This window comes from Lycium barbarum, chromosome 1, assembly GCF_019175385.1.
Source record: "Lycium barbarum isolate Lr01 chromosome 1, ASM1917538v2, whole genome shotgun sequence".
Lineage (NCBI taxonomy): Eukaryota > Viridiplantae > Streptophyta > Magnoliopsida > Solanales > Solanaceae > Lycium > Lycium barbarum.
In genome coordinates this window covers 148,660,539-148,686,885 of record NC_083337.1, presented here as the reverse complement: position 1 = coordinate 148,686,885, position 26,347 = coordinate 148,660,539, and the positions used below count along the sequence as shown (strand labels likewise).

The 26,347-nt window shown below is 34.9% G+C and overlaps 1 protein-coding gene and 1 pseudogene across 1 annotated transcript; one reads left to right on the top strand and one right to left on the bottom strand.

Annotated features, from left to right (window-relative positions):
• Positions 1-6,141: 6,141 nt before the first annotated feature.
• On the top strand, positions 6,142-6,760 carry LOC132616103 (RING-H2 finger protein ATL1-like; annotated as a pseudogene).
• Positions 6,761-9,268: 2,508 nt separating this feature from the next.
• Positions 9,269-19,451, bottom strand: LOC132643024 (1-aminocyclopropane-1-carboxylate oxidase homolog 1-like). The gene is made up of 3 exons (XM_060359900.1): positions 18,826-19,451; positions 9,761-10,082; positions 9,269-9,672 (listed from the first exon to the last, which is right to left on the bottom strand). The coding sequence occupies exons 1-3, from the start codon at positions 19,335-19,337 to the stop codon at positions 9,421-9,423; spliced, it is 1,086 nt and encodes a 361-aa protein (XP_060215883.1). The 5' UTR covers positions 19,338-19,451; the 3' UTR covers positions 9,269-9,420.
• Between the last annotated feature and the right edge of the window lie 6,896 nt (positions 19,452-26,347).

Here is a 26,347-nt window from a genome sequence, read left to right as displayed (position 1 = left end):
TGCTCGCAAACGCACCGCACATGCATTGCACTATTACTTTCAAATGCCCTGCAAACGCACTGCATCAATGCTCTCAAATGCACCGCACGTACATTGCATGGCTGCCTTCAAAAGGCTTTGCACCGCACACGCATCGCACAAATGCTTTCATCTGCATCGCAGAAATGCTTGCAAACGCACATGCACCGCACAAATGCTTTAAATTCATCGCACAAATGCTCTGCATCATGAATCATGATGGTTTGAAAACCTCGTTTCATCAATCATTAGGTTTCAGAGAAAACCACATTATGCCGGCTTAGGACAATATTTTGCAAAGATTCGCACCAATCGAGATTCGTTATTCATAGGTGTCGTAGTTATCCGAGAACTACACACGGCCTGATTCTCGTGCAACCCGAGATATGTAGGCAACTCGGAGACCGGAGTTCGGCCATAATCCTCTAAAATTTTCTTTACCCTTAGTCCTCCAAAATCCTTTAGTCGGGACAAAATAGGCTACTGAGTCAACGTCTTTGCCCGAAAATTCTTTCATCATTACCGGTCAAAGAGGGACAAGTTGTTGACACCCAATTTTCTCCCGCCTTCCCCAAAGTATCTATTTACGCTTCTAATATTTTTGGCAACTTAAGAAATAATTACTTATATTTTACTAGGATTATTAGCTTTTTACTAACATCAGCGTTTCATTATCCTATTGTAGTCACTAGCTATTATTATTATTATTTATTTCATTACCGTTACTACTACCACTATTACCATTATTATTATTATTATTAATATTATTATTATTATTATTATTTTATTATTACCAGTATTGTTATAATTTGCATTATAATCATTTCAGCATTTTTACCGCATTATGCACATACATCGCATTTATTTTCCGCAGTTAAATAATAGCGTTTATTTACTGCTGAACTTTTAAAATATTATCGCACGGTCATTACAACGTTTTATAGTTTTATTTTTTATCTGAGAACTAATAAATACATACTTTTATATTAGGTAATATTTTAGCACACGTTAGTATATAGTTAGTTAAAATAGGTCTCGTATTTAAATTTAGAAGCCCAAATTTTTTCTTTCATCAGCCAAATTTTGAGCCCAAATCCGAACCCAGTCAACCCGCAAATGTTTTTCGGACCAGCCCATTGGCACCCAAAATAAATAAGCAGCCCAAAATATTAATTCAATCCGTAATTAACCCTAAAAACTATTTGAGCTAAAGCCTAATTCGTGAAACCAGCCCACCATTCGTTATAATCTACCCAGCCCACGTTTTAAAATTCGTCAACACAGCCCACGAGACGAACCGACCCGACCAGCCCATCGTTTTAACCCGGACCCGACCCGACTCGTTCAAACAAATGAAACCACTAGGGTTTCTTTTCCTTTCATCGGCCGCACCCCCTTCTTTCCCTTCCTCTCTCTCCTCCTCCTTCTCTTCTCTCACTCTTCAACGACGCGAATAGCAAAATCACAGAGCTCTTTCGATCCCCCAGGCCGTGCATGGCCATTTCGGGGAAAGACAATTAATGCTTGTCCCTTTCCCCGTCAGTTTTTCAACTGTTGAAGAGGGTAAAATTTTGTTTCCTTCTTCTTTCTCTTCTGCTCGCATCTGAAAACATTAATGAGTTTTGTTCATTCATGAACCCGAAATCCGTCTTTATCTGTTCCCTTTTTGCATTTTTCGTAGTACAAGTTTAATGGGGTTTGTCTTCTCCATCTTTGTTTCTGGTCGAGGACAGAAAAGAGCCCCCTAACGTTCATTTTGCTTGGTTCTACGACTTACTGTCCCTTAAGGGGGATGTGCATGTGTTAGGGGGATCCATGTTCTTCTGTACCATGTTAAAATTCACATATATACCTCTACCATAATGTTAAAACCATAAAAATGGACTATTAACCCTCTCTTGACTGGAACATGGACTAATATTGAACTTCTTGTTGAAATCTTAAGTCATAAAACTGATTTTCTAAGATGATGTGACCCTGGTCATTTTATAACTATCTGTAACTTTGAAAGAAATGGTTTTTCCTGCTCTGCTTGTCTGGAACTGCCTTGACATACATTGTTTTACCTATTTTTAATCACTACTGTCTCACTAAGTGTTATTGGAGACCCTATGCCATCTGTAAACTTAATTTGAGTGTTTGAAACTGCCTATGGTCTACCTTTGTTGACTACCTAAGTGTCGATATGTTTGGTTGTATGCTCTTATGTTTCTTTCTGTGAATCTGAACCTATTCAACATTCTTGCATATAGTTGTTACCCTTAAAGTGCCACATGAACATGCTAAATGCATATTTTTCCCCAGCTGTTTTGTTCAAATCTAAAACTTTGGTATTTGTTAGTCTGTTATTTAAAATCCTCTCTCTTTGCTTTTGTATGATTTCTGGAATATGCTATGTGTTCTAAGTGAATAATGCTGTCCAAAAACTGCCCATAAGATTAGGGTAACTATCATAGTATGGCTGGTCCATCTTCATGCTTCCCCATCCCCTTTCCTATTAGTTTAACCTGCATAACCAAAGTCTGATTTGTTAGACCGAATTTTGGCACACCCTGTTATAATTTCCAAATGTTCACATCCTTTAGCAGTGAATAACCTGAGTCCACTAGCTCTAATAGAACCCAGGTTGATGTTTGCTTTCTGCCCATGTTGTACGTACATGTATCTCCTCTTGAAGTTTAAAAGCTCAACACAATGTTTGATTTACTGTTATGAATTGGGTTAAACCATGCCAAGGATAAAATTTGAGAAATATAAGGGGATTGCCATTCAGTTTGTATTTTTTTTTTTTATGTTGTGCCAGTGTCTTAGAACACAGGCAGTGGGATATTTGTTGTATGTTCGAAGTATCTTGAAGTCTTTTCGAATGAATGAGTGAATATGCGTTAGTTAAGCCTTGTATATATTCTATAGTACCAATATACATCTTTGTTAGAATTCTGCATATGTTGCAAGTATATCTCGTTGAAGTATGTATATGAATGTGTATTATGAGTATATTGTGGTTAACACATTGATAGGGAGGTTAGTTGGGTCATTATGGATCAAGCTTGAACCCTCCCCGGTGTTAGGCCATGCCTGGGATTCATGAAATCTCTTGGAACTTGTGCAACATCGAGAAGACGGGGGCGAAAGCTTTCCAATATTAACCTTTTATACATCCTTATGAATGTGTATACATGAGGTATACTTAAATATACACAGTATATACATAATCCACTGATCTGTTTTGAGTTTATATTTTACATGTTTAACCTTATTCATTGATTATATACTAATCCTTTTCCTTTCATTTTATGCATGACCATCGCATACGAGTCAAAGGGACTCGTCTTCTTCCGCATTCAGTGTTGGGCCAAAGCCCAACGAAACATTCTTCTCGAGTTAATCCCTGTCCGCAGCAATATAAAAAAAAAGATTTCTGGGCCAAGCCCAACAGCAGCAACAGATCCGCAGTCGTTGGCCTAAAATGGGCTGATCCATTTAATTTCCGTCCCCTCTTTCTACCCTATTTTACTTTATGTATTTGATTTGCATTGTATGACTAACACTTTATCTTATTTTTGTTTCCTTAGTTTAGATGAATTCTAGGAGAATTAGTGGGAATAGTTTTAGTAGTAATGGGTAGTTAATTTAAGGAGAAACCAACAATTAATTCCATAGGTTTCATTTTCTTCTTTTTATATTAAAATTATTTATAGTGTCTATAATATTTATTTTAGAATAATTTATTTTCAATTGCGTAAATACATATTTTAAGTTAAAGGAATCATGTTTTATTCTTACTATCTTAGAAATTTTAAAACGCCACTAATACGCAAATATGAACTCAAGAATATTTTGTAAACAATTTTTCAAGATTTATCCAAATTATGCATATTTTCAGCCGAATGTAGTTAATAAAAATAATAAAGGAGAAAGAAAACTCACATCTTGTCTATACTCCTAAACCGCAAAAAAATCAATTAATACCTCGTCATTTGAGTTATTTCAAATATTTATAAAAACGCTGCACAAACCCGCATTTTCTTTTGCTTATATGCAAATTATTATATTTTCTGCAAGTCTTATTTTAAATAGCATTATTTTTTCATTTAAAGTCTTAGCAACATTTATAAGTCTTATTTTAAATAGCATTTAAAGTCTTCTTTTACGCAAATCATTATATCTTCTACAAATGTTAGTTTAAATAGCATTATTGTATTTCCATTTAAAGCCTTAACAACATTTATAAGTATTATTTTAAATAGCATTATTATATTTTCCTTTAAAACCTTAGCAACATTTACAAGCCATTTTCTTAAAATTTAAATGCTATATTTGCATCTTTAGCCCTAATTAATTATCCTAAGTTTGACCGGTTAACCGTAGTTAACGGATTCTAAAGAATGCCTAACCCCTTCCCTTTAGAATAATCTAGAACCCTTACCTAGAATCACGCTAATTAAGCAGACCATTAACGGAGGTTTAGTTAGGCTTTACCTTAGTTAATAAATTAGGTGTCCTAATTCACCGTTAAATTAATTAGGTGGCGACTCCTTAAAATAAAACAAATAGGAATCACCAATATGTTGTACTCCTATTTTTACCCGTTTAAATGGGGGTATAACAGGATATTAAGGGTAAATAGTTTTGGGGTTACGAAAGTAAAGGAAACATGAAAGGATAATTATTTTGTGTGTAGAGGGCATTGATGTTCTTTCCCCGGATGGATATCAACTTACCAAATGCTCCCTTTCCGGAAGTAATTACTTACATATTAATACCATAGTTCAACTTTAAATTTGTTATAATTGATTAAATTACAATATCTTTTACAAAATTATAATTAGACACATAACTTTTTCTTCTTGGAGGCAGATACAACATTCACCAACTATGTCCTCAACGTTAAGACTTCCCTCTGATCTCTTCACTTTAAAATACTCCTACTTCCCTTGATTCTTAATGTTCATTCATTCATCTCATCTGATCCCTGAACTCTTTTTTTTTTTTCCACTTACCCTCTGTTTGGATGGTTGTTTCCCATGGTTCATTAATGTACAGTATGGTATGGTACACAGGGGCGGATGGAGCATTATAATTTGGGATTCAGTCCCCAAACTTTCAATGTGGTGTACAAATTTATATGTAAAAATTTATTAAATTTACAATAAATAGTAGATATGAACTCATAACTTTAGAAATATAATGGCTCAATGCTAAAAAATTTAAAAGGTTGAACCCCAAGAGTTTAAATTCTAGATCCGCCTCTGATGGTACAATATGGTGTTGTATTGTATTGTACTGTATTAATGAACACAGTGTTTGGATAGACTGTATCGTTTGTTGTGGTTTAATAACATTTGTATTGTTTGGTTTGACTGTACGATACTGTATAATAACTTGTAAGTTTATTAAAATACCCTTAAATCTTAAATAGAAATTAGTTTATATATATTAATAAAACTCAGGTAAAGAATAAAATAGAAACTTTAAAAAATAAATAGGTATTGGGGGTGGTGTGAGGTGGGTGGTTGTAGGATGAGGGTGGGGGTGAGTGGTTATGGGGGTGGGGTTGGGTGGTGGTGAGGGGTAGTGGGTGGGGGTGGTGAAGGGGTGGGTGGTGTGAGGTGGGTGTTTGGAGGGTGGGGCAGGGGTGGGGTGGGGTGGGGTATAATGAAGAAATGAAATACGTAACCACGGAAGAACCACCAAATTCGTAGTTACAAAAATTGAGACTTTTCATGGTTATATAACCATGAGGTGAACCACGGGTTTACAATACCATACCACATAATTTTAAGAACAATAAAAACAAATATGATTTCATCGAAAACCATACATTAATGAAACATGGGAAACCACCATCCAAACAGGTCATTAGTGTTAAGTATTTGCATTAGAGTTTGACTAAATCCAAATTTATGTCGGAAAGTCCCACACATTGGAGGTAAAGTGCTCCCTATCATACGCCTCTGATCCTTCTACTCAATCTTGAAATGACAAACGTTCACTTCTACAACTTCTATTTTCTCGTCTACCAATTCTTTATCACTTTTCTTCAGCTTATATAACATGTTCATGTCATTCAAGATCCAAACATTACCAATTTTCTCCTCCTTATTTTAAAAAATTTATCAAATGGAATCTGTTTCTCCTGTGAAAAGTCCTCCAAGTTGTTCTCATGCTGGCTTTCCAATTAATAATAGTCATCGCCATCATCGGTATCTTGGCTACTGGTTTCTTGCTAGTTACTTACTATATTTTCGTCATCAAATGTTGTTTGAATAGGCACAGGATTGATTTTTTGAGGCCCGTTAACGTTTTACTTCCATGCAGTGGAAAATCGGGGACTAGACGAATCTGTAAATCGATCAATCCCCGTTTTGCCGTGCAAGACAAGGGAAGGAAAAGATGCAATATTTGGGCAGAAAACAAGAAGTTACATGTGAATGTGCTGTTTGTTTGAATGATTTTCAAGATAATGCGAAGCTAAGAATATTCCAAGTTGTGCTCATGTATTCCACATTGATTGTATTGATGTTTGGATTCAAAATGATGCAAATTGCCCACTTTGTAGAACCAGCGTCTCCTCAAATAAATTCCATTTGGATCAAATCATTGATCCAATTAGCTCCACCCCTCAAGATTTTCCATTAATAATTTCACAGGCAGAGATGAAGACTATGTTGTCATAGAAGTACCAGAAAACAAAAGATTTAGTATGTTTCAAGCATGGGGGATGAGTATATTGACATAAGAAAAGGAATAATTACTTGGCATAGTTATCTCCCTGAGGTAATTATTGATAATAACTATCTTTTAATTTATTTATATTTAGTAGCTACAGTGATTTTCTAAATTACCATTCATAGCTATACCTAAATACGCATGGCTAGAGTGGTTATTGGGAGTGGAGCCAGCCCAGGTTCGAACCCAGCCAACCACATTATTTTTCTTACATATTTTTCCTAGCTTCTTCTCGTTATATTTGAGTGTATTTTGTCATATGTATTTGGCTCATATTGTATCTCATATGTATTTAAGCTTCTACACTAAATACATCAAATACAGCAAAAATGCCTAATGTAGCTACGAATTGTAAATATGAAAAAAACAGTTATGAATGGTCAATTGCTCCTAAAATGTAGTTATTTATATGAGATAAACACTTTGCAGTTCAACAAATTAGGAGCCTATTTGGATGGGCTTAAAAAAAGCAGCTTATATAAGCTGACGGGCCAACTTTTTTTTTTTGGCTTATTTTAAGCACAAAAATGGCTTATAAGCTGGCCACTCAAAAAAGCTGAAAACAGCTTATAAGCTGTTTTAAGCAACTTATAAGCTAAGCCAAACGGGCTCTAGGAGATCTTTCTTTATGGATTCAGCTTCTAACAGACAACTTTATTTGACAGTTCAAGAGATTGTACCAGTTCCTGATGTTAATCCTATTGAATGTAGTAGGGGTGGGCGTTCGGTTCTTCGGTTCAGTTTTATCAAACTTCGGTTTGGCTATTTCGGTTTCGGTTTTTTGAAGGTGGACACCGAAAACCGAACCAAACTAGTTCAGTTCGGTTCTTTCGGTTTCGATTTTTTGAAGTTTGGTTCGGTTTTTTCAATTCGATTTTTTTGATATGATATTAGAAGCGCTTCCATTTACACTAATTCATATTCTCAAAAGCAACAAAACATAAAACTAACAAATTAAAATCAAATCAAACAAACAGGATACACAAGAACAGAAAACCATAACCATAATATAGGATTACTAGGTGTTATATACATACAGTAAGAATAATTAAAAAAACACATAAAGGACATACATTAATTCTAAAGACACATCCTAGTCACCTTTCTTTGTTAAGGATATTTGATTTTCTCAACTGAAGTGGAAAATTAGAGATACAAAAGTAAAAGAGAGCTTATTACAATTGAATTTTTGTTGGGCTTAAACTTAATGGGTCTGGACTATTTTAATTTTTTTGGATAATGTATAAATTTCGGTTCTTTGGTTCGGTTTCATCAAAGTTCGGTTCGGCTATTTCGGTTTCGGTTTTTTTAAGGTGAACACCAAACACCGAACCAAACTAGTTCGGTTCGGTTCTTTCGGTTTCGGTTTCTTGAAGTTCGATTCAGTTCGGTCCGATTTTTCGATTTTCGATATTTATGCCCAGCCCTAGAATGTAGCAGTACTAGAGTCATCAAAAGATCATTTTTCTCTTTTGGACATGCAAGGGGTTCAAGAAATGCAGTTCTACCAGTTCATTGGGAATCATAGTGCCGTAGAAAAGGGCGACCCGATGCAAAAGATTCCCGCTATGTCTTTTTTTACACAATCTTACTTTGTATTTTTTAAAGATGCTATTTTCATAGCTTGAATATGTGCCCTCTGGTTTATAAGCAAATAGTTGTGTTAGGACTCCCCTCCATTCACTTTTTTTTTTTTTTTGGTTTGTTGGGGTTTTTTTTTTTTTTTGGGGGGGGGGGGGGGGGTGGTATCTTTATTACGTATTCTGTTGGTATAGATATTGAGTTAAATGGATCTTTTTAGAGATTATAGAAGGATAGTTGTAGATGTAGAAAAAAATAAAAATGTAAAGCGGAAGCTAATTAAAGGTTTCTTAGCACTTACCTAGGGTGTGTTAGGTACGAAGAAAATGTTTTTCCTGAAAAATAAGTAATTTTTCTTATTTCTTTTTGGTGTTTGGTAAGTCGGACAACAAAAAATATTATTCCAAAAATATTTATACATAATTTAGGCAAACACAATGAAAGGTTGGATGAGGGTAGGGAAGTGGGTTGGTAGAGGTGGGGGCTATGGGGTACCGATGAGGATGGGATGGGTATGTTAGAGGATGAAGGGAAGTGGAATGTCCCTTAAGGAACTTGTTTTCCTTACTTTCATTAGAGAAGTGATTGGAAAATTTAGTGAACATTTTCTCAAAAATGATTTTCTCTCTGCCAATCACATCCCTATACTTGATTCTTGATTTGTTCATATTGTATGAGATTAAAGCCCAGAGGGCAGGACCGCTGATGCAATATGACATACTGCTATGATTATGACCATCATTGCTTTTAACAACCTTTGACATTAACTTGATATTTTTTGTTTAAAGATGTCTAAGTTAAATCATTGCCCCTCTTTCCTTTATTTATGTATACACTTTTGCTTCAAATGAGCTCCTGTATTATTTTTACAAGAATTAGAAGGGCTGCATATATATATATATATATATATATATATATTTTTATTTTATTTTATTTTTTTCAATTGAACTCTCATGTATAACTAGGCCACAGTGTGTAGAATACAAATCAAAGTCACAGTAGACACACTTCTACATATGTCTAAGTCCCAAGCAGAACAGTTACATATAACTGATTGTAGGATCTAACATTTACAGACAAACAAATGTTTCAGATCCTAAAATCTGACAAGGGAGATTTCCCTCCTATCCCGGTTGCATCATAATGTACTGAATATTCCTTCACAGTAGTTTCCCTATACCTCACCGGATTATCTTCTGATAACAACTCCTGAATTGGTCCAAAAACTCTTGATGACAACGAGTGACCGGTGGTAAAGAAACAGGCTACCGATACTCTTGGACCAACACGACTTGTCAGTACTCTGTGTGCAATGCTCTTGAACTTGTCATTTGTTATGAGCTGAAAAATTCCCGTCAAAACAAAAAGTAAGCACATTCGAAGTTCAAATCTAAATATATGTCAACTCATGAATATATAAAAGACTTACCTGTAAAAGATCACCAACATTCACTACTAGTGCACCAGGCACGGGAGGAACATCTACCCAGTGATTCTTATTAAGAACCTGAAGGCCTCCAATATGATCTTGTATTAGTACTGTGAGGAAGTCACTGTCTGAATGCTTGCTAGCTCCAAGAGTTAGTTCTGGCTCAGGGCATGCTGGATAATAATGGCACAAAACAGCGAGCCCCTCTGAACAACCCATGTCATTCAGATAGCTCGGGTTGAGGCCAAGGGCCTCGGAGAGTAACTCAAATAAAGAATAACCTAACTTCTTTACTTGATCCGAGTACTCAATCAGGATATCCCTGCAGGAAAAAAGTAATGTAACAATCTCCTATACAAGTAATTTTAGAGGTTAAACACCATTCAGTTACATTACAATGGCGTTTAGACTATTGTGCCTTGCTTTACCTCAGCAGAAGTTCCAAATTTCCTGACAGAAGTTTTAGAACTGAAACAAATGCTACATAGTATCTGGTTATTTCTGGGCATAATTTTTTTTTTTTTTTAATAAAGGCCACTAGGCTTTTTATCACCTATGGCTTATTTTATTAATTTAATAAAGCACCAAAACAGAGATAGTTTGAAACAAAGCAAAAGAGACAAACTAAAAAGTAAAAACAAATTGAGCTAGTTATATACTTCAGTTTCTCCTTTGTTTCTTTTTGACCAGGTCCACTGTGTCTCTTTATATGTGTCTGGGACACATGGAAAGTGAATGGCAGGTAGCATTGGAGAAGCCAAAAGTTCCACAAAGTTCAAGTAATGCTGAACATTTCACGCTTCTTATTGCCGGTTGCAATTCCCAAGCTTGTAAAATGTGGTTCACTATGTCCTCTACGCCAACCCCATGCTTCACCTGAGCAAAAATATTTATCACTCTTCTCTCTCACAATCTTCATCTTCACTTCCTGGGTAAATGTTGGCCAAGAACCAAATGTAATTTGTTCTCCTTCTTACGACTATTGCACCGGTTTCAATTCCAAAGATGGCATTTGAGCTCCATCTTAAATATCTTCACCGGTTCAGGTTCATTTCTGTGTCAACAAATGTTCGATGTATGGATTCTTGTACTTTTAAGCTGAAAGCTTTCCTCTTGAAATGTCCTCCTCTGGAGATCTCTAATGTAAGTGGTTTTATTTTCCATCTCCGTTTGTGAAGTTTCTTTTCCTGGCTTGAGATTATACTACAATCAATAGGTGTTTGAGCAAGGGAATGAGCATCATTCGACACTAATACCACGCCTTGTTCATTGACCTTCCGATGTATTATATTCCCATATGCTTTTATGGTCGATGTTGCGTGGTTTTCCTTGTGCAACCTTCTTGATTTCTTTTCATGGTTTTGCTGCTTCTTGTGTAGTATCCGTGCCTTTCTTCACACTGTTGGTATTGTTTCTCCTTGGTTTTGCTGTTATTATACTGATTTGTGTTGTGATCCATTGGGATAATCAGTTTTCTCCATTTGTGTTTCCTTTTTAGATGCTTTTTTGTGCTAGGACCTGGTTCTGCTGCTTCTTGATTTTCTTTCCTGGTTCTGTTGCTTCTTGTGACTTTTTTGCACTGTTGTTGTTGCTTATCCTTGGCTTTGTTAGTGTTGTTCTGATCCATTGAGATAATCAGTTTCCTCCACTTAATTGTTCTCTGCTGCGTACCTTCCATGGGATTGTTTTCATTACTTGCTGAGCTGCAGATGCCTCTATTAACATTGAATTACCTGTAAACATTAACAAACAATTAATATAAACCACCTTTCCATTCTCCTCCCATAGGATTTGAATGTAATAGATTCCTCTGCTCCAAACTTCATCTAAGACTGTCCGCTTTAACATTTCCTGATCCTTAGGTAAGGCAATTGCAACTTGTCACTGTTCACTATTCTTTTGCCTTGGCAGTCCATCTCTTGAAAAGAATTGAAAAGTACATCTCCATTATCCAGAGCTAAATTAGCTAAATGATCTGCTAATTTATTGCCCTCTCTATATATATGCTCAATCACCACAGTTTTACCCTCCATAAGCTTCCAAATTTCTTCTACCATGGTAACAATTTGCCAAGGTACCTCCCAAGTCATCTGAATGATGTTTCTTAGCAATAAAGAATCAGTTTCAATCCTGATTTTATCCAATTGATTGTTCTTCAAATATCTAAGAGCTTGCAGAATAGCCAGCGCTTCTACCTCTGTATTAGTACTCATAGGATCATTCATTTCTTTAGCCTGAGCTTGCACCACATTACCCATCTCATTCCTTACACAAAAGGCACATCCACTTCTCCCAGGATTTCCTCTTGAAGCTCCATCAGTGTTAACCTTAATCCAACCCATTTCTGGTAATTTCCACTGAACTTGAATAACTTTAACCTTTGAAGAGTATCTCTGTAGAGCTTCCACAACAACACTCCATCTATAAGGTGCATATTTGAAGTTCCTTCTTCTCACTTTCATAAACTGAATCAAAGTATGCATCACTTGATAGATGAGTTTAGTGATTGATACTTTCCCATCATGTCTCATGGTATTTCTTCTTTTCCAAAGTTCCCAAATAATAATAGCAAGGACAGCTTGATAAATACATTTGACATGAGGCTTTCCAGGCATATCCCACCAACTATTAATTATTTGAGTAACCTGTAGATTATCAATATTTATCCCAACTGGATTACAAAAATGCTTTCAGATAGCCTGAGCAGTTGGTGATTTTAAGAACACATGAGAAAAATCTTCCACTTCAGGGTGTTGGCAACAGTAACATCTAGAAGGGAATTGATGACCCCATTTCTTCAATTTATCATCCAGAGGCAATTTAAATTTCCAAAACTTCCACATAAAAAAATAAATCTTTATAGGTAGTCCTTCCAACCACATGTGCTTATAAAGAATGCTAGATTCTCTTCTTTGTCTTAGAAGTTGAAAAACAGAACTTACTGTAAACTTGCCTCTAGTGTCTAACTTCCAGTATGCCTTGTCTTCCTGCATATTCTCATCTGGAGGTTTAATATTCTGCACAATGTGATCAGCCAGTTCTGCAGGAAGATTTCTTCTAAGCATCTCCTCATCCCAAAGCCCTTCATTCGCTGCTTCTTTTACAAGAATAATGGTTGGTTCACATACAAAATCTAGTGGAGTAATGTAATAAAGAGCTCCCAAACCTGACCAATTATCAAACCAGAAATAGGAATTGCCTTGTTGAACCTTCCACCAAATTTCATGTTCAATCTCATCTCTATGCTTAATCATCTTCTTCCACACATAAGTACCTGACTTAATATGAGAAATCACTGCATGAAACTTCTTCAAATATTTATTGCTCATAAAAGTCCTCCAAAGGGACTGCTTTGTCCTCATGTTCCACCACAGTTTTGCAAACAAGGATTTAGACATATCTTGTAAACTTCTGAATCCCATACCCCCTTCCTCTGTTGGATGACATAAAGTTGTCCAGGTTGCCCAGTGCTTGCTTGAATTACCAACTGAGTTACTCCAAAAAAACTTTGCAAATAACCTGTGTATCTGTGCAAGTACTCCATCAGGAGGGTCACAAGCTGATAACAAATGGATTGGCATACTTTGTAAGACATGCTTGATTAGTGTTGTTCTCCCCCCGATAGATAACAACTTTCCAGTCCAAGAGCTAAGCCTATTTTGAATCTTTTCAATCAGCTCTTTATAATGAATATTCATTCTCCTCCCATAATACACTGGCACTCCCAAATAAGTAAAAGGAAATTCTTTTTCTGGAATTTGAGTAACATTATGCACCACCTCCTTGATGTTATGTGAGGTCAAGTGATGCATATACACTGCACTTTTATGTTTGTTAATCTTCTGGCCACTCACCTTTTCATAGTTTGTTAGAGTCTTCATAACCAACCTCAAAGATTCCTCATTAGCAGAAGTAAAGATAATAGTGTCATCAGCATATGCCAAATGATTGACATATGGACTCCATTTTGGCATTCCATACTCCTTGTAGCTGGTTTCATTAAACAATGCATTCAGAGCCCTAGACAAACATTCAGCAGCAAGTATAAAAAGAGTAGGAGATAATGGGTCCCCTTGTTTTACCCCCCTTGAAGATCTGAAGAAACCATGTGGTTGCCCATTGATCAAAATAGAATACCAATTGTTAGAAATGATTCTGAACACTAGATCAATGGTGAATTCACCAAATCCTATTTTCCTTAACACTTTGGTCAAGAATAACCATGATACCCTGTCATAAGCCTTAGCCATGTCTAACTTGATGACCACATTAGCAGGCTTTCCTCTAATTCTAATATCATGTATAATTTCTTGAACTAGTACAATGTTCTCTACAATGCTTCTACCTTTAACAAAGCCAGATTGTTGAGGTGAAATAATATTAGGTAGAAATTGTACCAACCTGTCATGCAGAATTCTTGAGAACACTTTACTTGTGAAATTACTCAAACTAATTGGCCTCATATCAGAAAAAGTGTTGATTTCTTTCTTCTTTGGTAATAGAACTAAGTTGGTACAAGTGATATACCTAGGTAGTTCATGTCCACAGAAAAAAGATCTCACCATTTTCACCATGTCTTTGGATATAGTGTCCCAACAAGCTTGGAAGAATTTTCCTGTAAATCCATCTGGACCCCCTGCACTATCCCCATTTAATCCAAATACTGCCCTTTTAATTTCTTTTTCTTCCGGCATTTCATAAAGCTTTTGATTCTGATCTTCTGTAATCATTCTAGGAATCTTATCCAACATAGAAAAATCAGTAGGATTATTCTCTTCTCTAAATTGATCAGAGTAGAATCTGATTGCTTCCTGAGCTATCTCCTCTTCAGATTCTAACCATGTACCTGTTTGATCTTGAATTCTTTGCAACTGTAATTTCCTCCTTTTTCCATTAACATGGGCATGAAAGAATTTTGTGTTTCTGTCCCCATCTTGAAACCACTGCATACCAGCTTTTTGCTTCCAAAATTTCTCTTCAATAGCATAAAATCTAATCAAATCAGCTTGTACCCTCTGCAGTCTCTCTCTGTTCAGCGCTATAGGATTCTGTTCCAATTCCCTCTCATGAACTTGCACCACTTCCTCAAGAGAAGCTATTTGTGTAAATATATCACCATATGAATCCCTGCTCCACTTAGAAAGGGCTCTTCCCACTTTTTTTAACTTATTATGAAAGTTAAAGAACGGATCTGAACCATAAGATTCCTCCCAGTTTTCTTTGACCACATTTTGAAATGACTCATGTTCAACCCAGAAGTTAAGAAATCTGAACGACTTCTTAATAACTCTACTATCAGCCTTCATGTTCACCAACAATGGAGAGTGATCAGACCCTTGTTTAATAAGATGCTCAATGCCCAGATTCGAAAATTTATTTTGAAGAGCCTGATTTCCCAAACATCTATCCAACCTTTTAAAAATACAGGCCTCATCTGATCTCCCATTCCACCATGTAAATATGCTTCCAGTAAACCCCAAATCCACCAATAAACATGTGTCAATACAATGTCTAAAGTCCTCAGTTTCAGCAAACTGCACTGGTAATCCTCCAAACTTCTCAATGGCATCAGTAATTACATTGAAGTCTCCCCCCACAAGCCATGGAATAGTGACATGAGATGAAATATTGTACAAATCTGCCCATAAAGCAATTCTGCCACATCTTTCAGTACTTGCATACACAAATGTAACTAACATTTCATGTCCATTCACCAGATGCGTAAATTTGCAAGATAACATTTGTTCAGTGTCTTCTTGAATTTCAACTTGTATGTCAGGTTCTACAAACAACCAGATTTTCCCATTTACATTATGCCAAGCTGTTCTCATATTAAGCCATAACCTGTACATATTTATATGCCTCACATGTTGGAAAGGCTCCATTAATGCAACATAATTGAAATGTTTCTGTCTATGTAGTAATATCACCCTCTCAAAGGCCTGTTGAGTGTTTACAGACCTTATGTTCCAAATAAGTGAGCTATTCATTAGGAAACTCCTTTTGCATAGGCTGTCCTTGTTTGTACTCTCCCTAATGTCTTGGGTGGAACACTTCTATCTCTTATTTTGTGGCTCCTTTTAGCTTTTAATAAATGTTTAGGAGAGATGTCCCCACTATTTTTGTCCTCCATAAGAGCTGATGTAAGAGTGTCTCCTTCTTTCTCTTCTCCAATGTCTATTTCCATGAGGTTTTCTTTATGATGTGCAGTATTGTTAACTTCATAATCTTTAGCTACCAATTGGGAACTATTTTTTTTTGAACTTGCCTGTTCCTCTTCTACTGTATCATTACTGTTTAGGCCTCCTTGATCCCCTGTTGGTATTGCCATTTCTTTTTTATCGCCCACTTCTTTTCTGCATTCATGTCTCTCATTTTCAGTTGCAGATAATGCAGTATCTCCATCTTCCATTATTTTTCCTGCTTCCAACTCAACATTTGGTGGGTTTTCAGGTTTTTCAGGTATTTTTTTCTCTTGATTTATGTACTGCCCCACTGATATTTCCCTTAGTTGTTCATAAGTTGAATTGACACTATCTTGTACCTCTATATGTAGGGGTACTCCTTGTCCTTCTGAATCATGTTTACCTTTGTTGTAGATTTCCTCTTTGTTACCAATATCCACAATATCTGTAATAGTTCTCTCTGTATCATGTGTGGTAGTCACTATTGGTTGATCATCTTCTACCCTCTTTTCCTCTTTCTTATCTTGCTCCTGATTATTGACTGGTACTTGTTGCTCTATCTTTTCTTGCTCCTGACTATTGACTGGGACTTGTTCCTTCATGACCTGCTCATGACTATTGACTGGGACTTGCTCCTTCATGACCTGTTCGGCTCCCTTGTTGTTATTGCTTTGTTTTCCAAAAGCATTTTCTACCCATGGTCTTGCTGTCTCTTTGATAGCATTAGCAGTAGTATCAGTGATCCCTCTTTCATTTTTATTGTGATTTTCTTCCTCTAAGTCCACTAATGTGTTGAATTTGTTACTTGTACTAGTGGCTGATGGCTCCCTTTGTTTGCATTGGTAAGCAGTTCTCTCATCCGCACTGAAATTCCTGTTATCTTTGATGGCATTCCAATTTCCAGGATTGCCAAGAACTCTTCCACTAGGTAAAATTCTAGCTGAGTAATTGTAATGATTATTGTACCCTGTATGATTGTATTTCCCGTTGTTTTTGTGCCCATTATAACCTTGTTGCTTCCCTGCTTGTTGTTGTTGCTTGCCTTTGTCATTAGCTTGCTTGCCATTATGTTGTTCATATGCTTGTAACTGTGTCTTTTCTATGGATTCAGCCTCTTTATCCTCCTTAGGTTTTTTTCCACGTTCTTCATTGTTAGCCCTTTTTTTCCTCTGAATGTTTTCCATTAGTATCCACCTGATCTTCTTCTTTCCCTTCATATTGGGCAAGCTCCGGATGAATAATTCTACAATCAAATTCATTATGTCCCTGTAATTTACATTCCTTGCAATACTTAGGAAGGTAATCATATTGGATCTGAACATTTACAGTCCGTATTGCTCCTGCCTTTTCATTTTCAATATCCATCCTCACTGTTTTGGGTAAATCTGCTACTAAATCTACTAAAACCTTGACCCTAGCACAACTAGGTCTAGTCTTATTGATAGTAGCCATATCCAACTGTATTGGAATACCCACTGCCGATGCAATTGAGAAAAGAGTTTCCTTCACAAAATATGTAGGCAACAAATTTGGAAATGAAATCCATGCCATTGTCTTTGATGTTTCTTCATCAATTTTGAACTTCGCATCATAGATCAAAGGTCTCAATTGGTACGAGTATCCCTCTCTATCTTGAATGTAATATACAGGTTTTGATATGAAATTCACAAAGTCTTCAAAGAGAGTATATCTGATAAGCACATGTCGATTTCTTAGAAAACCTATTCTACACTCACCTTTTATTCCACATTGTGCAGGGATTATTCGGCGAAGCTGTTCAATATCTGGCTGTCCATATGAAAATTTCCCAACCACAGCATACTGGAGTTCTTCAATGACATTCATTTGATCAACTTCTGATTCAGTGTATTTGATGTATGGTACCCCATGTAGAAAAGTTATTGGCTTCATGGAAATTTGAGGCAGTGATTGTATTTGGTTGTGTGTTGGGTCATTCAAAGTTTGTGGTTTGAAAAGATCTGAATATTGTAAAGAATTAGGTTTGATATTAGGATCAGTTGTATTTTGTGAGGGCTGGCCAGCCACCGTTGTGGACTGGCCACCGGCCATGAAGGCCATGTTCACCAAGCTTGAGATTTGCTTGTTAGGGATGGCCACTGCTAGTAGTAGTATTTGTTTGACTCATCACCGATTTCTTCCTTGGAGCTTAGATAGCTGTTTTAGGGTTTTTTCAAAGACGGATCAAACCTGTTACAAACACACAATTGGGATCTGGGTCTAAGATTCCACTACCTGCTAATCTAACGCTTCTTTGTTTTGTGGCTCACAGGCGGTGGAACTCTTAGAAGTGATTATTCAGATCTCAATCAATTGTAATAGTATAAGGTTCAAAAACTTGCTGCTATCCTTTTTTTGCTGCTTTAGCTTCAGAAGGAATTGAACATTTTTGATCAGTTGCAGATGGAGCGTGATATCATCGTGTTTGGTCTAACTTTGGAGTCGCTTTTTGTATGGTTACTTGACTGGATCCGTTCGCCCTGGGCATAATTACTAAATAAGATAATACATGTTTCAAAATATAAAAAAAGTAAATACACGAAAAAGTCGGGGATTCAACATCTTCGGTATATATATACACATAATTTTGAGCTTATATAGGTAGTGTAATTTTCTGACCAAGAGGTTTCGGATATGAAGTTATTCATAGTCAGTTGCAAGGTAACAAAGGATTTCTAAGCGGACCAATTTTTCTTGGCAATCTTTCTCCAGTATAGAGATGACATAATTAGGAGACTCAATAAAGTTCTATCTGGTGTTTGAAATAGATTCATATGAGCATCTCTGGTGACTAAACCATTTAACAGATTTCTTTTGGTGCGCAATTATATGAGCGGAAATGAAAGTTCAACGAGTAAATACCTGCAAGCCTCCGGCAATTCATCAGCAGTAGGAGCCTTTGGAGCCATACTGCAGTAAGTAGTATCCCTCCAGTTAGCTGATGCAGTACTAAACAGATCAAAATTGCTATTATACACCACTCTTTTCGATGGGTCCCTAGTATACCATTGTTTCTTCACCTCAATATCTTGCTCATAAAATCTTCTAACACCATTCAACATTTCTTCCAAAACACTTTGAGGAATACCATGATTGACCACTTGAAAAAAACCCCACACTTCAGATGCATTGCGGATTTTTTCAACTATTTCTTTACGTTGAACTGGATTCTTACTGATGCAATCCAAGTCTAAAACAGGAATCTTGAATTGGGTTTTTTCAGGATCATTAGAATATGCATCTTTTGGTGTGTAGAAAATTCTTGGGACTTTTGTAACTCGTGCATCAACTAGTCCTTTAACACCTGCTTGTGTGTTGTCAAAATCTATTAGTTCACTTGTTCTGTCAAAGCTATGTTCACCTGTGACAACCATTTTCTTTTTTTTGCTAAAGAAACGAAAGCTCAAACTAGAGAAGAAAGGAACCTCCTAGAGAAAGTTTTGTTTTTGGTATAAAGTCAAAGCAGGGGACTATCATTTAGAGGTACAATCTCCAATACATGAATTAGTCCACCATGATTAGTATATAATGCTAGGTGGATTTGTTGACTATAACATTATTATAGGTAAATAATTACTTTTAGTAGCTAGATCAAAAATTGTTTAATTCATAATTTATTATAACAAAATTTCTTAAGAATTTACAGTTAAATGGAAATTGTCAGACCTCCAAAAGATAATACTAGTATTATTTAAAAACGTCGAAAGAGAAAGAATTAATACTTATATGCCTTTTATTCCAGATCATTGTTTCATGACGTGTGACATAACATAATTTTATTGTTTTACAATAATTAAATTAACTAAAGTCTAAGAGCCAAAAATTAGTATAAATACTGTAAAAGTTGCAAAACTTACGATCATAAAAAATATGGTATTTGGTGATATTTTAAACTTATATGTACTTGTCCTAAGATCGTGTATTTTAACATTTCTTAAACCATTGGGTCACGAAACCTACCCTTATTGGGCGATTGGGGACTTTCTTTTCTCAAAATTTTAGTTGCATCGGATAAGGATGGAATGGGGAAAGGGTAGAATGAAAATTGAATTCACTCCAATAATGTGTTATACTCTTACAAATACTACAAGGCTAGGTCATGGTGTTAGAATTTTGATTTAAAAAATAAATATTTGTTTCATAACTTGTATATTCAACCCTATCCGGTTTAACTTAGGCGACCACGCAGAATTTGATTTTAAAGGCTTGGCCTCAGAAGATGAGGACTTTTTCGGAAGGATAAAGTCATTGTATTTCAGAGTACTGATTCTGTTTTAGGATGATATTCTATTAAATCAAGTTAATTTCAATCATATTTGGCTTAACCTTAAAATATGACATATCTTAATGCAATGTTTTACTAAATGACAGGGGTAATATTAGGTGTTTCCTAAATTGTTGGGGTCAAGTAAAATACAGGTGAATAACTTAAATCGTCATTCAATTATAGCAAATTCTTCATTAAAGTCATTTGCGTTTATAGTATCAATAAAGTCATTCAAGTTTTGCTAGTTATCTACAAAGTCATTACTGATAAAAAATATAAGAATAATTTTATAAACCTTCCTTCAAATTTGACTTTGACTTATTTCCTCTGTGATTATGCTTGCCCCTCCTTTATTAATACTTTATTAACCTATTTATTATTATATAAAAAACTGTGATTTAACTAAGTTTTCCTTTATGATATTTTCTTTTGTAAGCAGATCCTTATTTTTTTTTCCAAGAAAAAATCATTTCCACCGCTATTGTGATGGATTCTACTTGTCAAATGTTTGAACTCCAGCTGTGTGCTGGGATTGTTCTGTGTTTTAGTTATGAATATTTTGGTACATTAAAATTAACTACTTTCTAATTACATTTAGAACGATGGCTAAACTAAGATTGTTGGCTTAAATTAAAACCCGGGTATCCCAATTAACTTATTCCCTTTTTGATCCAGTTCATCAAAGTATTTTGACGAAATTGCAATGAAGTTTTTGCACGGTTTACCATTCAAACGCACTAGTCTTTAATTTTTGGCCGTTGCATCTGTAGAATTTTATTTTTTGCCCCTACTGCTCATTTAGTGAAAATATCCAAACTTGCTTGACTCGGCATAAGTTCTGTAGCATTTATCTTAAGAAACTGAACTTTTGTTTTGCTCGGGATAAGTTCTGTAGGAATTAAGTTATGCAGCATATATTATGTAGTATTTCAGAATTGTTGTATTGTTTAGAAATTGGAATTATGATTTTGGGACATAATTTGTGAGATATTATGATACGAAAATATAAGTTTGTGGCGCACGAAAAATGCTGAAGGATTAAACACCTTAAATTTTAGGGGGGGAGGGGTTGGGGGGAATTAAAGACCATAGATTGTAAGGATTTTGTAGATGAATTAGCATAACTAAAGTAACTTATTGATACAAAATAAACATAAATAACTTTAATGAAGAGTTTGTTTGCTATAATTGAATGACCATTTAAGTTATTCACTCAATAAAATATCTAGTCTTTTCAATCGCTTTATTTAATGGGAAAATTTCATAAATGACTACCTTTTAAGGGTTATTTTTTCTGCGTAGCAACATTTTACCTATTTACATCTGGTAGCAAACATATAGCTTGTTTCAGCACTTGTTTCTTATTGTATTCACTATGGTGTGTCGCTGTATTCATGAATACAATCAGTAAAATTTGCTGAAATTTGTATTCAGTTCAAATGTATTCAACTCAATTGTATTCATTGTAGCTATTTTTACACTGTATTCACTTTATTATATTTAAAATCGGTTGTATACAAAAAAAAAAATCCTTCCCCAAAACACTGAATTTTGCACTAAAAAAATTAACGAATACACACAAAAACTGAATACAAGAAATAAAATTCACTCTATTCATTTGTGTACACTTCAAATTCACTGTATCCATTTGTATACAAAAAGATCTTTGAAATACAGGTAAAAAACACTGTATACATACAACAAATAAATGTATTTTGTATTTTACAGTCGAATTCCGGTCAGATCTGACTGTTTCCGATCATATTCTGGCCAGATCTGACTGTTTCCGTTCAGATCTGACCGTCGTCAACGTCATCGTCATCAACAAGCGTCATCAACATCATAGTTCTTTTCTTCAACATCACAGTTCTCTTTTCTTCTCAACATCACAGTTCTTCTCCAGAGAAGAAACTAAAGAAAAGAACCTAACAAAAATCTCTTCCTTCTTCCATTTTCTTTCTGCAACAGTAAAGTATAATTCAAAAACCAAAAAATACTTAAAAAATTACACCGGAGAAGACGGCTGCTCCGGTTCACCGGAGCTAGAGCTCCTCGTCGGAGCAGTGGGGGAAGAGTGGAGAGAGAGATAGGAGGGTTGGGTTAGCAGTGAATAATGTGACGATGGGTATTCTATTTTAAATATATATGTAGTTATTAATTGTATTTAACATATTACTTTTAGCTATAAGATGTAATTAATCTAAAATATAGCTACTAAATCTAAATGTACTAGAGTTAGTTATGCCACTTGATTATCCCTCATTTAACAGCCTTTGTTTGAGGATAATGACCAAAATCCGACAAGGACTTTCTTGTGTTCAAAACATTACTTGAGAGATTTTCAAGAAAAACTTTCTTTGATCGGAGAGAGGTCGATTCAAGTGCATCACTGCTTCCAACCCTCATCTATATATCACAAAATTAAATTTCCTTCTTAAGATGTATTTGGTAGGACGAAAGTTATTTTTCAATAAATTATTTTTGGTACTTGATTACCAGAAAACATTTACAAGAATAATTAAAAATGACTTTTCTTAATTATGAGCATAGTGTTTTACTAGTATGATTTTACCTTTTAACTTCTTATTATATGTTCCAATTAACTTTTAGACATTATTATTAATTTTTAAGTCTCAAAAGTTTCATAAGACCACACTCGACTTTTCTAATATTATTTTAATCATTAATTTATATCTCTCGAAAAATATTTTCATTCACCAATCAAATACAATTTTTTTTTTAAAGAAAATAATGTATATGGTGCCAAACATACCCTAGTCACAAATGGCTTTCAGGGCTGTAATTGTCACTGTCAAACTTCAGACTAGTCCAAGCAACGTATACAATAATAAGAGTTTGATTGCTTATATTGTTATTCAATTATTGTAATAATTTTACTCAACTATTGATAATAGTGTGGTAAAGTCATTTTTGTTTTGTAACAAAAAAGTCATTTTGTTGTTGGTATATCGCATCAAATATACCCTTAGCCGGAAAATGTATTTTCTATAATAACTATGACGTGACACATAAATGTTTGTAGTTCATAATCAAAACTCAAAAACAAAAATAAAAAACAGAAAATCCAACTAATTTTAACGAGGTAGCAATACAGATGGTCACACCCAACTATAAGTAATAATCTCCCAAAGTCATGTTTCTATGTTTTGTAATAACAAGGTCACCCAACTTTTCCTATATCACATCAAAAGTCATCCAGTAAATATTTGGCATTTAATTTAATCCACGTGAATTTTTTTTCTCACTACACATGACAAAATAAAACAAGTCTTTACATTCATTTTTTTTGGTCAAACAGAACAATTTTATTCAACCAAGTGGACAAGTTAAGTACAATTAGCTCATTGTGACTCTAAAGCCAGATCTCAAAAAAAAGGTGGAAACCTACCAGCTATCAATACTACTGATTCCAACTAATACATAGTAGTGAATAAGCAGTTTACTAGGAAATCGATTAAGTCTTTGCATTCTTAAGCCTTGATAGCCTTGTTAAATACGATATAGCTTGCAAAATAAATCCATCATGGTGCTCATATTCTGACTAATTATTAGTGCAGCCAACATATGATAGGAGTACGATTTATGGGTAAGAAGGAATTGCCAAACTTCACGAACTACATTTACTTAATGTCTAAAAACCCTTATGGAATTTGCCTGAGAGAAGGAAAAAGGCGACGGCACGATTTTAATAAAATGATGGGTCAATTTTTCCGGAGATAGTGGAACTCTATTTAAGAGAAGATAGGGTTAATTTGGGTTTAGGTCGGGTTGGGTCGGGTCTTTTGCCATGTGGACTGAGAAAAATAAAGTCCACGTGAATTAAATTAAATGTCATGTCATCTTTTGTTGGTCAAATATTTATTGGGTGACCTTGTTACAAAACAAAGAAGCATGACTTTGGGAGATCATTACCTATAGTTGAGTGACCTTCTGTGGTACTACCTCTAATTTTAACCAATCTCTCCTGAACAAAGTCTTACATTGTTGCAGAGTTACTTTTAATGGTATCAGACCTTTTGGGGAAAATTCGTATGGGTTTGGCCTAAAACAGATAATATTACATTATGTTAAGAGTGTCTTTGTGTTGTTCTTAGCCCAACCCCTAAATAACCTTGAGCTTCCTGATGCTTGAGACATAACTAATTATTTAAGAAAGATTGGGAGGAAGAGAGAAAGAATGGAAGATGAAGGTGAAGAAATGTGCAGAGAAATGGAATCAGCCTCTAAATACATTATGGATTTCATGCGCTATAGTGGCCAAGGCAACCCTAACGGCTGTTTGGCATGAGACATTAGTCAGGCCCTTATAGCGTATGAAATTCCTACGCTATAGATAGTTTGGATCAGATTTTTTTCGCACTAGAAAGGTCTATTTGGAGTTTTTCCTCATGTTATTTGGGTTCCCGACTCGTGTTGTCACATGCTTTTCTCGCATCTAGAAGAACCAATTGTGTGTATCGCATGTTGCCTAAAAGGATTGATTTCCTGATAAGATGCAGATTCAAAATTAAACTTTATGATTTTGTGCTCGAAATTCTATCATGAATATTTGATTTAAGTAGTGAATTCAAAATTCAATTAATTGTACTTTTTTTTTGATGTTTTTGATATATATATATATATATATATACGATTCAAGCTAGTTACATCCGGTCCCCTTTACCATGTATTTTGTTTCCTCTTCCCTCATGATTAGCTAGACTACATAATTGGATACTCCAAATTGACCTCGAAGATCACTCGTTATTATCTTTCTCACCTTATAGCTAATAGCTAAGTGTCGTAGTGAATATTGGCATTTAAATCTTTTCAAGTAAATGAATCAAGCAAACGTAGTGATAGAAATTGATCAAACCCAAATCACATGCTAAGGTTTATTAGTTTAGAATATAGGGGAAAAAAGGACGTGACATGTTCATGTGAGGCACGTTCTCATTGGATGCCTCTTCAAATTAAAGTTAGCAAAATTAGTTGGTTTGTGAATATTAAATAATGTAAGACAAAAGAGGATCGCCGACAAGACTAAGCATGCATATACTAATTAATCATGGATTTGCTTTGTGGTGAAGAAACTAATATCCAATCTCTTCTGATTACCCTTTATTTATTTTCATTAAATGTAAATTAAACTATTGAACTCTTTCGAACCCTTTTGTTTTCGTTTAAATAGTAATTTACAAAAGCAATGTCTATTATTTATTCTTTTCTAACCCTATGCCTACTCAGTTATAAGATGAAGACACTGTTCCTAATTATTATTTGCATGGAATGGCAGAACCAAAAGTTATTTATTACAAGACAAACAAAAAATATTACGTAACCTTGCAAAGTAGTTTATACCCTATTCTAAATGAAATTTTAGCCATGATCGTGAAGCAAGCTGTGTTTTATTGACTGATAAGTGACACAAACAATATTTATAATAGTAGCTAGTAATATACTATAGTACTACCATTTTGTTGTGTTATCACTACACAACCAACAAGTCAATTAATTTGTTGGTGGGTTCGATCTTAAATAGTTGCATTCACTTATAGATTAGATCTCACCAGATAAACGCAGCCACATATTCTCTCAATTATTGCTTTCTTATACTGATTAAGTTTAATTAATTTAATGACTAAGGGACGTCCTTTTCTATATAAATAATACTATACCGTGCATATTTGAATTTGTTAATTAATCCTTTTACGAATTATAACCATTATATAATTCTAGAACATATATAGCAGTAGAGTTTTCAATTGAATTCCTTTGTTGAGAATAAGAGATGGAAATCTAGATCCAATCAAGCGAGATATGTCCCCAGAGAGAAGTAGTCAGTTTTTGTTCTAAGCAAGCAAATCAAGAAAAACAGTTAATCTAATTTTTGGCAACCAAGTATGTGGTAAATTAATGTACCACTACAAAGTAGATGTATGTTGTTATCTGCATATTATGTTAAACATTTAACTAATTAATTTAAGTTAATTGTTTCTGCAAGAACCTACTTATGTTCCATCAATGATCGCTTAGCTAAGTAATTCTTTTGAAATTTCAATTTTTTACTTACATCAACTGAAACAAAATAAATTACTCTCTAGCTTTTTTATTAAA